The 13,093-nt window shown below is 40.0% G+C and overlaps 1 protein-coding gene and 1 long non-coding RNA gene across 3 annotated transcripts in view; one reads left to right on the plus strand and one right to left on the minus strand.

The window, feature by feature from the left end:
- The window catches only part of LOC144305529 (uncharacterized), a 30,772-nt gene extending 29,968 nt beyond the window's left edge, over positions 1-804 (plus strand). The window contains exon 2 of the long non-coding RNA XR_013372530.1: positions 112-804. This is a non-coding gene — a long non-coding RNA (uncharacterized LOC144305529). The remainder of the gene's footprint in view (positions 1-111) is intronic.
- SIDT1 (SID1 transmembrane family member 1) overlaps positions 1-13,093 on the minus strand; it is a 95,545-nt gene that overhangs the window by 65,348 nt on the left and 17,104 nt on the right. For both annotated transcript variants that reach the window (XM_077884434.1, XM_077884433.1), the window contains exon 2: positions 188-309. In XM_077884434.1, coding sequence (XP_077740560.1) covers positions 188-309 — 122 coding nt within the window. The remainder of the gene's footprint in view (positions 1-187; positions 310-13,093) is intronic.

Genomic DNA, 13,093 nt, shown 5'->3' on the forward strand with positions numbered 1-13,093 from the left:
AAAACAGAGGATGGAAACTGAACAGCTTTGGATGGGTTGGGCTATGTGCTATAGCCATTATTTGCGCCTATGATGTCAACATTCCAAAAGACTGATTTCTCCTTTTCCTAGGGAAAACACCAATTAAAGTCTAGGTCATTGGAAGAAAACAAATGAAGTGAAGTTGTCCAGGAGAAGATCCACTTACAGTCCTTGGAAGAGCAGAGGAACCTGCCAGGACAGCACCCCTTTCTGCTGGCGAACCACGACGAGGACTGGATAGTCGAGGTTCTCTGAGGAACTATTCACATATACTCGCACAGCATTCACCTGTGAGCCAGGGCAGAGAGAGTAGTAAGACAAATAACACATTAAATACATGTGCATGCATGTGCACACACACATACACATATCAGCTGCCATCTGACACGATGTTCTGTGAAACCAGATTCTGGAGGCTTCAAATTGTAGGCTGACGAGTTCAAATTGGACAGTCAATACAAGGTTTTGAGAATAAGTTCAGAACAGAAAAAGAAAGATATTGATGTCTCATTTGAATATAAATGCTATAGTTACAAATATCTTTTTTGGGGATTCCTGGGTGGCTCAATGGTTGAGTGTCTGCCTTCGGCTCAAGGCGTGATCACAGAGTCAAGGGATCGAGTTCTGCATTGGGCTCTCTACTCCATGGGAGCCTGCTTCTCCCTCTGCCTGTGCCTCTGCCTTTCTTTCTGTGTCTCTCATGAATAAATAAATAAAATCTTTAAAAAAACCCAAAAACAAATATCTTTTTTTTTTTTTTTTTTTTTTTTTTAAAAAAAGGACCTATAAGCTCCTCGGTTGCTGACAAATTTTAATTTTGGTTTGGAAAATCATTCTGTGCTTCAAACCAAAATGTTATTGCCACGTTTTATTAAAGCCTAGCAGATGGCCTGATGCTCCCCTAGCAACAGATACCATAGGGGCTGAGTATTCTTCTCTTTGCCCTGCTCCAAGGCATAAATCAGTCCTTGACACAAAATGCCTTTCTACATCAGCAGCTCCATGGCTCCTCCTGAATACACATATCTACGCAAGGGTTTAACACTGTCATGGCTGTTTCAAAGACAGAAGATTGAACTGTGGCCCGGGATCTAGATGGTTCTGGCGTTTTCTTTCATTTTTTTTTTTTTTTTAATAATACCAGAGACTACAGAGAAAGAACAAAATAGGAAAAAGACATGGTAAGAAAAAAAAAGTAAAACTTTAACTTTCACATGATATTTCCTCCTCTGCTGTATTAAAACCTTAATATTCTCTTGAAGGCTTCTTTGTTAATTAGAGGGAAGAAATGAAACAAGGAAATCTTGCAGTTAAACCCTGAAGGATCTCTACAAAATGGAAATTGAGAGGAAACAGAACCACATGGATACCATATAATTACTATTTGGTTCTCCTGTATCAGTTTTCATTAAACTACTTTGACTTTTTAAAAATTGAAATAATAAAAGAGTAATTTATTAATTTGATAAGAAGCACTTGCTCATGAAGGAAACATTTTCTTGTGCCTAAACTCTACCTGTTTCCTTGGAAATTATGCTGCAGCTGATAATTGCCAATACCCTACCTCTAATGCAGAACTTTTTCCTAAGTTCTGGATTTTCCATGGGTACCTCAAACTCAACCTGTCAAAATGGAATCTATCACTCTTTTCACTCTTAATTTCTTCTGAATTTCCTTGCTCATTGAATGGCCTCTCCAGGAAGCCATTAGATTAGAAGCCATGAGAACCATTAGATGAGAATCATCCTTGATTCCTACTTCTTCAGCCTTCTTAGTTAATAGGGCATTGAGTTCTATTGCCTCTATGTCTTTTCTACTGTCCATATCCAGACCTTCCACTCCACCCACAATGATGTTCTCACAGTTCTCATAGTTCATCTCCTCATTGACAGTACCTTATCTAGTCTTCTTATCCCCAGGGCTGTGCCCTTCAGATGTCAGTTTCATCTTGTCATTGTCCCATAGGGCAAGACTTTCAGTGGCTCTGGGAATTTTCATATTTACCCCAATTCCTGGACTTGCAATTGGTATCTTAAGTAAGAGGTGGGAAGTCTTGTGGACTTGAGCCCTCAACCTATGAGATCAGGTAGAAGTGAGCTGAACTGCAGGACACCCAACTAATGTCACAGAATTACCTTATGTGTGGAAAACCCATATATCTGGTATCTGATGTATTGAGTGTGAGAAGAAGAAAATGGAAGTGAGTTTTTCCTATAGACAACCACAGAAAGCATTTTTTCCATGTAGTCCAGTTATTTTTTTCTTGGACACTTCTTCCATCACTCTTTAAAATTGAGATAGAATTCACACATCACACATTCTTAAAGTGTACAATTCAGTAGTTTTTAGTATTTTCACAGAGCTGTACAACTATCACCAGTATTTATTTCCAGAATACTTTCATTACTCCCAAAAGAAGCCCTGTACTCATTAGTAGTCACTCCTCATTTCCTCCTTCCCCTAGTCCCTGATAACCAGTAATCTAATTTTAGTCTCCATGAATTTGTCTATTCTGGACATTTCATATAAATGGAATAACATATGCCCTTTTGTATTTGGCTTATTTCACTTAGCATAATGTTTTCAAGATTCTTCCATGTTGTAGCATGTATTTATACTTCTTTTTTTATTGCTAAATATGTTCCATTGTATGCATGTACCACATTTGTTTAAGTATTCTTCAGTTTATGGACATTTTGGTTGTTGCCACTTTTTGGCTGTTACGACCGATGCTGCTATGAACACTTATATACAAGTTTTTGTGTAAATATGCTTTTAATTCTTTTGAGTGTATACCTATAGTAGAATTATTGTGTGACATGGTAACTCTATGTTTAACTTTTTGAGGAACTGCCAAAATGTTTTCTAAAGAGATCACCATTTTACATTCTAGCAATTTACATTACTGGTAATATATAAGAGTTTCAATTTCTCCACATCCTTTTCAACACTTGTTACTGCTTTCTTGACTATAACCATCTTAGTGGGTGTGAAGTGGTATCTCATTGCAAACCATACAGTATTTTAACTGTTTATCTGCCTGGCTCTTTTAGGGAGCTATAAACTTCACCTTTGGTGTCCCTAGTGTTAACAAAACAAATTAGCTCAGAAGCAAGCTCACTTTTGAGGTTCATGATACAGACACTCATCAGCAATATGCAGCACATGATTTTAGAGCACACTTCTAGTCTGGCTTAAATCCATAGCAGTCAGAACTGAGATAAAAACCTAAGTAAAGCTGTGAACTTTAGCTTGTTTGCTCCCTTTTCATTACCTAGGAATACAGCCTCCTTCTTACTTCCTAGGTACTCAGTGCCAGAAGGGATTTCCCTCCATTTTTTTCACACTTTAAGATAGATTCTCAAATGTTAGTGTGCTTTTTGGCATTTGAATCCCTCAAGCCCACCCCTAGCATTTCTGATTCAGCAGATCAAGAATAGAAGCTAAAAATACGCATGTTTACCAAGCATGCTGGGGGGTTCTGATGCACATGGATTGGAGCCTACACTTTGGGAAGTACTGTTCCAACAAAATCACCTAGTAGATGATTCCATTTGTCAGCAACTTGTCAACTACCCATTATTAAGAAGTGCACAACCATAGCACCACCAAACGTTATGAGTATGACTGGAAGCTGGTGTCTTATGGGACTGAAACTGGGCTAGTAGGATGGAGATCTGTAGGGAGCAGAACAGATATATCACCACCATATTACCCCATTCACTGTTCATTGCCACACCTAATTTTATTCCTTGTCTGGCTCTTGTAATCCATTTACTTTCCTATTATTTAATAATGGTCTTACTGATTATAATAAAAACAAACTCAGAGATACCATAATAAATTGCAGAAAAATATATTAGAGTAGGAGGCAGAGGACATTGGGCAGTTTTTTGGCACAAATAGATAATGCATCACTGCAGGAAAGGATAAAGAGTCTTGTCCACATTTTGCTTTGCTTTTTCAGAGGCTAATGGGCAGCTGAGAAAATTGGATTACATTTGCAGCAGTGAAGTAAGCCATGTAAAGGCAAAACTAAATGAAGGACAGAGCACTGACCATGCATGATGATGGATCGTGACACCTTGTAATAGACCATTCTTAAGAGCTAAGATTTTCCCTCCTGTTGCTTCTTCCTGTTGTTGTGAGCACTCAGTAATCCTGCCCCTTACCCATGGGGGATGTGTTCCAAGACCACCAGTGGATGCCTGAAACTGCAGATAGTACCAAATCATATATATATATATATATAAAATACTTTCTCCCACACATACATACCTATGATAAAGTTTAACATATATTAGGCACAGTAAGAGATTAATAACAGTACCTAATAATAAATTAGAACAATATAACAATATGTAGTAATAAAACTTATATGAATGTGGTCCCCCTCTCTCTCAAAATATTACACTATACTGTACTCACCTTTCTTTTTGTGATGATGAGAGGATAAAATGCCTATGTGATGAGGTGAAGCAAGGTGAGTAATGTAGGCATTGTGACATAGTATTAGGCTTCTACAGGCCTTCTGATCATACATCAGAAGGAGGATCAATTGCTTCTGGACTATGGTTGTCCATGGGTAACTGAAATTGTGGGAAGTGAAACCACTGTATATATACCTTATTTTCTTTCTATGTTTATTATAAGCAAGGAGTTGCATTATGGCTAAGAAAGAAGAATTATTTAAATACTTCCATTTCTGATATTATACAGATTTCAATTATGAAAGGTCCTAAAGCTTCAAGACTCTCTTTTTAATCTTTCAGCATGTATCAGTAGGGAAAACTTCAAAATTATAAGTAATATAATTCTGTTGCATAAAGAGGATGAAAATGAGTTTAATTTAAAATCTTGTTTTGTCTTGCTAAATTAATAAGGCTGTAGGCTCTTTTACTTGGAACATCTGATTATAAATCAGAGGTTATTGGTTTCCATTATTAAGCATAGCGCTGTTTTCCCATGTGATCTTGAAAAACTGAGTCTGACTGTAAAATAGCTAAAATAGTACTTGCTTTTCCTACTGTGCATTGTTTTAGAAACTGTCTTATATTCACTAGGTGTATATTTTGGGAGTGTTTAAGTTATTTGGCCCTTCCTTCCCTCTCTCTTTCCATCCTTTCCTGCTACCCGTCCATGTTCCTTCCATCATTCATCAAACATTCCCACAGTTAAGAGCTATGGGAGGTGCTGTGAGTATACTAAAGGCAATGCTGTCCTTGAGGAACTTGTGATCTAGTCAGAGAGAAATGATGTTATCGCCAACAGCAAAATGTGATGACATTGTGGTAGCAATGTGAACAAGTACTGTAGGGTACACAGAGGACAAAGTGGCTACCCATCCAGAGGAGTCAGGCAAAACAGAGAGAGCTGGTCAGTCATTTCCCAAACTATAATTAAGTTGGTCTTTCCATATAGGTCCTGCCATTGCCTGCCTGGTGCACATGACCTTGACTCATCAGAGAAACTTATATCTGGGAAGGTGCTCAAGAAGATAATCTAGTCCAAAGGCATTATTTACAGAGGAGGAGCCCAGGACACAGAGGTGATGTGACTTCCCCAAGGATACTCAGCTGTGGAAGAATGAAGCTTCTGGCATCCCAATCTGCACACAATGCTTGGTCAGACCTGGCTATCACCACTATTTTAAATCCCTGATTCCACTGAACACCACTATGGATATGGGCTTTTCCTACTATTTCACTGTGAAATTAAAAAAAAATAACTATATAAACACCATGAATAAAGGAGAGAGACAAGCCATAGAATAAGGAATGTTATTTGTACATATATAACAGACAAAATATCAATATCTTGAATACATAAAGAGCCCTTAAAACTCATAGAAAAACACAACCCAATAGAAAAATAGGCAAAGGATATAAGCAGCAAAAGATGAAGAATGACCAAAGAACATGTGAAAAGATGTTCATCTCTTTACACTCATCAGAATGGTAAAGGTATGTAAGTATGACAATACTGTATTTGCAAGGATGCAGAGAAACAGGAACCCTTGCATATTGCTTATGGAAATGTATTTAGTACAACCACCTCAGAGAGCAAGTTGGCAATCTCTACTAAAGCTGAAGATGAATTCATATTACATTCCAGCATTTCCACTAAGTTCATACACAAGAAGAACTCTCTTACATATGCCCCGTGAATGATGAACAAGAATGAAATAAATAAACTGTAATTGGACTGATACAAATCACTCTGAAGAAGGTAAGTTGAGAAAAAGAGCAGGCTGCTGAAGGATATATACCGCATGATCTCATTTACATAAACTTTGTAAACAAGCAAAACAAAACTATCTATCTCTACATCCATCCATCTGTCCTCTGCCTGTAGTAAAATATACATACGCAGAAGTGATAAACACCAAATTGGAGACAATGGTTTTCAAAAGCTTTAAAGGAGCTGAGATTCCACCCTAGTTGCCATAGTTTCATTGATCCTGATGGAAGACAGACTTCTGGGTTAGGGACAAAGGACTTTATTCCTCTCGTCACAGCAAGCAGCATGAGCATCAGCATGTTTGCATCAGTTCCTCTTGAAGTTGATGTGGATGGACCCAGATGGCTGCCTACATACACACAGTGGGTTGCAAGACAGAAGAGGAACCATGAGCTTAGGGAACACACCTCTTTTATAATGGGCAGTACACCTGCCTTACTTTGCTTCAAAGAAGGACACTGTCTCTACCATCTGGGGATGTTTGCTATACAAATATCCTTGAAATGATACTATTGGGAAAAAATCCAGACAGTGCCTTCCTATAAGATGTGCAGAAATCAAGAGACCCATGAAAAATGGTGTCCCCCAAAATGGTTCCTCTGGGGAACTAAGGACAGATTCTAGCTGCTTTAGGATGAATGTTGCTCATTCAATAAATATTTGACTCCCTATCCTGTGCCAAGCATTGTTCTGACATATATTACAAAGCAACGTAGACACAGTCTGCCCTCCTTGAGATCACAGTTTTGCATGGGATATGCCAATTAAATAAGGAATTGCATTAATATTCAAGTTCCTGTGGCAATGCGTGGCATAGGGTGGGGGCAAATAGGGAATTCTAATTGTCCTTTTGTTCCTTAAGCTGAGTTGTGGGTACATAGGTGTTTGTTACATTATTTTCTATACTTGTTTATATATCTAAAATATTACATTATAGTAATAAAAAGGAAGCCTTTGTATTTTGCCCGTTTCTGAGTGACAACCCTCCTTTTATGCAGTCTTTTTGTTGTTCAGGGTTGTGGCAAACAGTTTCCAAAACGCTCTTACTGCTCTCATGGTTTATTTTGCTATAGTCTATCCTTTATTTTGGTGCTTCACCTGCTTTATGCTAACTTCATCTATTACAGTCTCTCTCTCTCTCCCTCTCTCTTTCTCAGCTAGCTGCAGAACTTTGCATTGTGTTTGGTCTAATTAACATGGCTCATTTCCCCCATTGCTCTACCCTGGAAAAGAAATATGGTCAGGGACCCAGATGAAGCTAGTACTGCACTGCAGGCTAAGATGCTAGCCTAGCTTCTGCATTAGATGTATTTGTTTCCTAGGGCTGCCGTAACAGAAAACCACAAACTGGGTGGCTTAAAGCAATAGGATGGTATTCACTCACAGTTCTGGAGGCCAGAAATCTGAAATCAAAATGTCAGCCAGGCCACACTCCCTCTGAAATTCTGGATAGAGTCCTTTCTTGCCTCTTCGTAGTTTTTGGTGGTGCCCATCAATCCTTGGTACTCCTTGGCTTACAACTGCATCACTGCAATCTCTGCCTGTCATCACATGGTGTTCCCTCTGTGTGTCTCTGTTTCTCATGTGGATCTCCTTTCTGTGTATGTCTGTATCCAAATTTCCCTCTTCTTCTAAGGACTTCAGTTACACTAGATTAGGGCCCACTTAATGACCTCATCTTAGCTTGATTACAGCTGCAAAGACTCTATTTCCAAATAAGGTCATATTCATAGATTCCAGGGATTAGGACTTCAACATATATTTTGGGAGAACATAAGTCAACCTGAACATTAGATGTGTAGCATTATTAGGCAATAAAGTCATTCTCTAAAACTCTGAACCTCTCCCAGACCATCAGCTTATCTCCAACTTCTACCCAGCTGCCAAGACCCTTCATGCTGAGTGAAGCAGACCTGCTGGGAGGGTCCCTTAGGTGATAGGAGCCTTGTAGTTCTGAATCTCTTTCTTGTTGGAGGTTAGAAAGTCCTATTAAATGACATGTTCCTCTCCAAATTTTCATAACTACCATAAGGAATGGAGTTAGTTCAGTCACAGGTTATATCTTTTTTTTTAAGAGACAAGCATTAAAATAATTCCTATAGTTATTGACGTGACTGTTTAAAATTCCCTCTGCCTGATTCAGCCTTAGAAAACCACCTTCTGTAAATGTACACCATAATGAAGAAAATTACGTAGACCTAGGTTTTCTGTCTCTTTCACTAACACTACACTATCTGGGTGATTTTGGACAAATCACTTAAATTCTCTGGACCTCAGTTTCCTCAACTGTAGACTGGGAACAGTCACACCCAGACTACCTACCTCCCTAGATAGACTATAGGCAACAGTATTCTGTGACCTGCAGAGCACCAGGCAGAGCTGTCCCACCTACGCTTTGGGTTGGGCAGTGCTTTTCCACTCCCACACATTCACTAATCAATCAAGTTGTTGTCTGTTTTCCAAATGTGGAGACACTCTTATAAGCCCAATCACCCCTGGCAAAGGAGAAGATTATACGGTCATCTCACATAGGATATTAATTTCCTTTCACAGTTTGGCCTACAGCTTTCCTGGAACAGCTCATTCATCCCTTGAAAAGAGCAGCTTACCCCTTGGGAGCTATTATTCCCTAAACTTTTAGATACTCAGCATTTTGCATCCAAAGTACTTTTCTAAGAAGCATGCTTTACATACCTCAACTCACGAATTTCATTATGCCAGTAACAATCTACACATAAATATAGCCATATAAACTTTCCTCTTTAGGTTTATGATTTAAGTTTTATATTAAACATTTCAGTTCCAATAAAAACATGGGAAAACATTAAAGAGAGGAATAATAATTGGCAGGCCAGGAGTATAGAACAAAAAGTCTAGATTCTAGCTACTTTGGGATGAACTTTGCTCATTCACTAAATATTTGACTCACAATCCTGTGCCAGGCATTGTTCTGGCACAAGAGATATGTTACTAAGCTATGTGGACATAGTTTGCCTTCACTGAGATCACAGGTTTGCCCATGGAATGCCAATTAAACAAGGAATTGTATTAATATTTAAGTTTCTGTGGAAGTGCATGACATAGGTGTTCAGGGTGAACATTTTCCTAAAGGATGAGTAAGAATTAACCAGAAAAATGCAGAGCAGAACAAGAGAAATGTCTAAACAAAGGGAACAGTGTAGTAGACATAAGGAAGGAGGGGGAGAAGGAGGAGAAACCGAGAGAGAAGGCAAGAAGGAAGTTTGAAGAATTAAGAGAAAATCAGTTTGGCTGAAGTTGAAGGCATATGAAGGACTATTATACGTCCCAAAGAGTCTTAAAATCATGTGAGAGATTGGGGCTTCACTCTAAGGGCAATAGAAAGCCTCTGGAGGGTTTTAAGTGCCATCACCCCATTGTTATGGCCATTGCTGGAAACCAGTGTTGCCTCTGTTGCTGCTGAACACTGCTTCTCTACATCACTGACTCCCAAAGCAAAGTCTGGGAAAGGCAGATCTGATTAGTAATACCAAGGCCATGTACCATGCCTGAATTTGGTGTGTGTGTGTGTGTGTGTGAGCAGGTGCCGTTGTTCTACTTCTGTACAAGAAGGAGCTCTAGCTCCAGTGAAGACTCATAAAATGAGGATTTCCCCCAAACATATAGGAATGGAGCTCAGATGTTAGGCAGTCAAACCATGGCCAAGTTCCACTACACTTCAAAAGCCTTTTACATGAAACACCAAGACTATTCTACAAAACAAGTGTTCCATAGGACACACTTTGGGAAATGCTGTCCTACATATTTTCTTCACATGAATAGGCATCAAGGCAAGTATACACTGAAGACCTTAACTTAACCAGATCTCACCGTTTAACACTCACAAAACTTATGGACTGTACTACCCAATTTTATACTCAATTATAGAATTTCTTCATGTTTTATAATATTTGGTAATTGTTTCATACATTTGTCTCTCTCGGAGGATTTTATCTGTGATATATTTGGAATCCAGCGTATATCTGATATTTAGTACAAACACTACAAAATATTTACTGTTGTTATACCAATGGAGATAGTCCAGCTAAGCTTATAGCTTTCAACAAGTACTAAGAAAGCACCTCCAGGATGTTGGGGAAGTGGCTGTTCTTAATTCTTCAGCATTATTTCTACAAATATTTCTTTCTCTCCATTTGTCTTTTTCATGTGGGCCCCCTATTATGTTGACATCATAACCAGGTTTGCCCTCCCAATTTCTTAATTTTTCTGTTGATATCCTACATCTCTTTAAGTAGATTCTCCAGTTCTGTAATTCATTTTCATTCTAATGTCCAACACATTGCTGAGGTCTTTTTTTTTTTTTAAACTTTTTTTTTTTTAATTTTTATTTATTTATGATAGTCACAGAGAGAGAGAGAGAGAGAGAGAAGCAGAGACATAGGCAGAGGGAGAAGCAGGCTCCATGCACCGGGAGCCCGACGTGGGATTCGATCCCGGGTCTCCAGGATCGCGCCCTGGGTCAAAGGCAGGCGCCAAACCGCTGCGCCACCCAGGGATCCCCTCTTTTTTTTTTTTTTTAAGATTTTATTAATTTATTCATGAGGGACACAGAGGAAGAGGCAGAGACACAGGCAGAGGGAGAAGCAGGCTCCCTGTGGAGAGCCTGATGCGAGACTCCATTCCATAACCCTGGTTCATTCCATGAACCTGAGCCAAAGGCAGATGTTCAACCACTGAGCCATCCAGGTGCCCCCCCATTGCTGAGGTCTTTATGTAAACAGTGTTATTTTTAACTCTGAGATTTCCAGTTGGCTCATCTTCATAACTGTAACCTGCTTTATTTTAATGAAGCCCTTCTATCCACATCTCTTTCACTATATTCGCTTTGCTTATTTTAAAGTCTTATTCTTCTGATTTATTAGTTGGGCTACATCTGGCTAAAGGCTATCCAGTTTGATTTCTCTCATGTAGTTTCCTTGCAGATGTGTGCTATTTTCTTCTGTGAGCTTGAACTCCTGGGGGTATCAGCTACCTGGGGTAGTACTGAGAACCCCAGAGTGGAGGTGCTAAATGTGAGGAGGGTCTAAAGTAGAAAGAGGCTAGAAGAAAAGCCCCCCTAGGGTGGACAACCTCTGAGTTGACCACACCCTTTTCAGCCCCACACAGGGGTCTAGCCTGTCCCCTGCATCTAATTTTACTTCTACTCCCCACCTACACACTGTTCTCATTGCAATCGGCAGGCCTATGCCTTGTGAAGGGAATGGTGGGGAAGGAGGGAATGCTCAGAATCAGCAAGTCCACGGGCACAGTGGTTATCCTATGTACTCCAGCAGGCCCCCACAGAGCCCAGCCAGCCCTGGGCTGGTGCTGCTGGTTTTCTCCCTTACAAGGGCAGTAAGGCAGGGCAGGTGGCAATCCACGTAGCCCAAACCGAGGGAGGCAAAAACGCACAACAAAAAACTCTCTCCTTCAACCTATTCCTCACCAGGGGCCTCTTAATTGTGGGCTGCCATTTACCTCTCGCTTCAACAGCTAACCATCTTCTGTCTCTCCAGGGTTTCTCACAGATTTTGCATTAGTTCCTCCGAACCATGACTTCCTCCAGCTTTAGGCATGTCCAGTCTTGGTTCCTGGGAGACAACCAGCAGCCATGCTGGTTCCTCATCCTCTCAGGTATTGGGGTCTGCTCATCTCCTGTGCATGATTCCTTTTTCTCTTTTTCTCCCTACATCCCACTTTATACTCCTTCTCCTTACAATTCCTTCACTCTAGGAATCCCTGGGTGGTGCAGCGGTTTGGCGCCTGCCTTTGGCCCAGGGCGCGATCCTGAAGACCCGGGATCGAGTCCCACGTCGGGCTCCCGGTGCATGGAGCCTGCTTCTCCCTCTGCCTGTGTCTCTGCCTCTCTCTCTCTCTCTCTCTCTCTCTCTCTCTCTCTGTCTCTGTGACTATCATAAATAAATAAAATTAAAAAAAAAAAAACAATTCCTTCACTCTGGAGTACAAGTGGAGGAGGTTGAAGAGGGAAAAACAATTATTTTATGGTTTGAGGCAGAATTCAAGGATCCACTCCTTATATTTTATTTATTTATACGCTGAGTGGTCACACTACAGGCAAGTTTCTTCTAGAGCTATTCTGAGACCTACTTACTTAATGCTCTCAAGCTGGGATGGCACTAAAAAATTATTGTTATGACTGTCAGAGTTTTGATGTGACACTTATCAGCAATTTTTTCTGTAGTAGTATTTATTGGCAGACCAGTGCCATTTATAGTTCTTTTTTTTTTTTAAGATTTTATTTATTTATTCATGAGAGACACACACAGAGAGAGAGACAGAGACAGAATCAGGCTCCACACAGGGAGCCCGATGTGGGACTCGATCCTGGGTCCCCAGGATCACACCCTGGGCTGCAGGCCAGCGCTAAACTGCTGTGCCACCCGGCTGCCCGCCGTTTATAGTTCTAAATAAGTATTGTCAGGATATAAATATTACTTACAGGAAATTGCTTTCGAAACAAGACAAAACTGATCATCTGCAAACATCTTCCTCTTCAAAATCCTAAAAGAAAATTTCTTGAAATAAGCAGAAGAAGCCTCAGGAAAGGCCATGTTTAAGAGATTAAACTATTTTTAATTATGGAGTGAACATGGTGGCAGAGATGCTATATAGTACTCAGATTCTTCTCTGAGACTCATATTAGATGTTCCTCTTTAATGGGCTTAGATAAGAGGCTCCAGCACCCTTTTTCCTCCCTGCCATATCTTGGTCCCTGACAACCTATATCTGGACACACATAGCTGTCTTTGAACAAATGCCCTAGCTTGAGAAGACCTCATGAGGACCTTTGGTG

Source organism: Canis aureus, chromosome 35 (assembly GCF_053574225.1).
Source record: "Canis aureus isolate CA01 chromosome 35, VMU_Caureus_v.1.0, whole genome shotgun sequence".
NCBI classification, from domain to species: domain Eukaryota; kingdom Metazoa; phylum Chordata; class Mammalia; order Carnivora; family Canidae; genus Canis; species Canis aureus.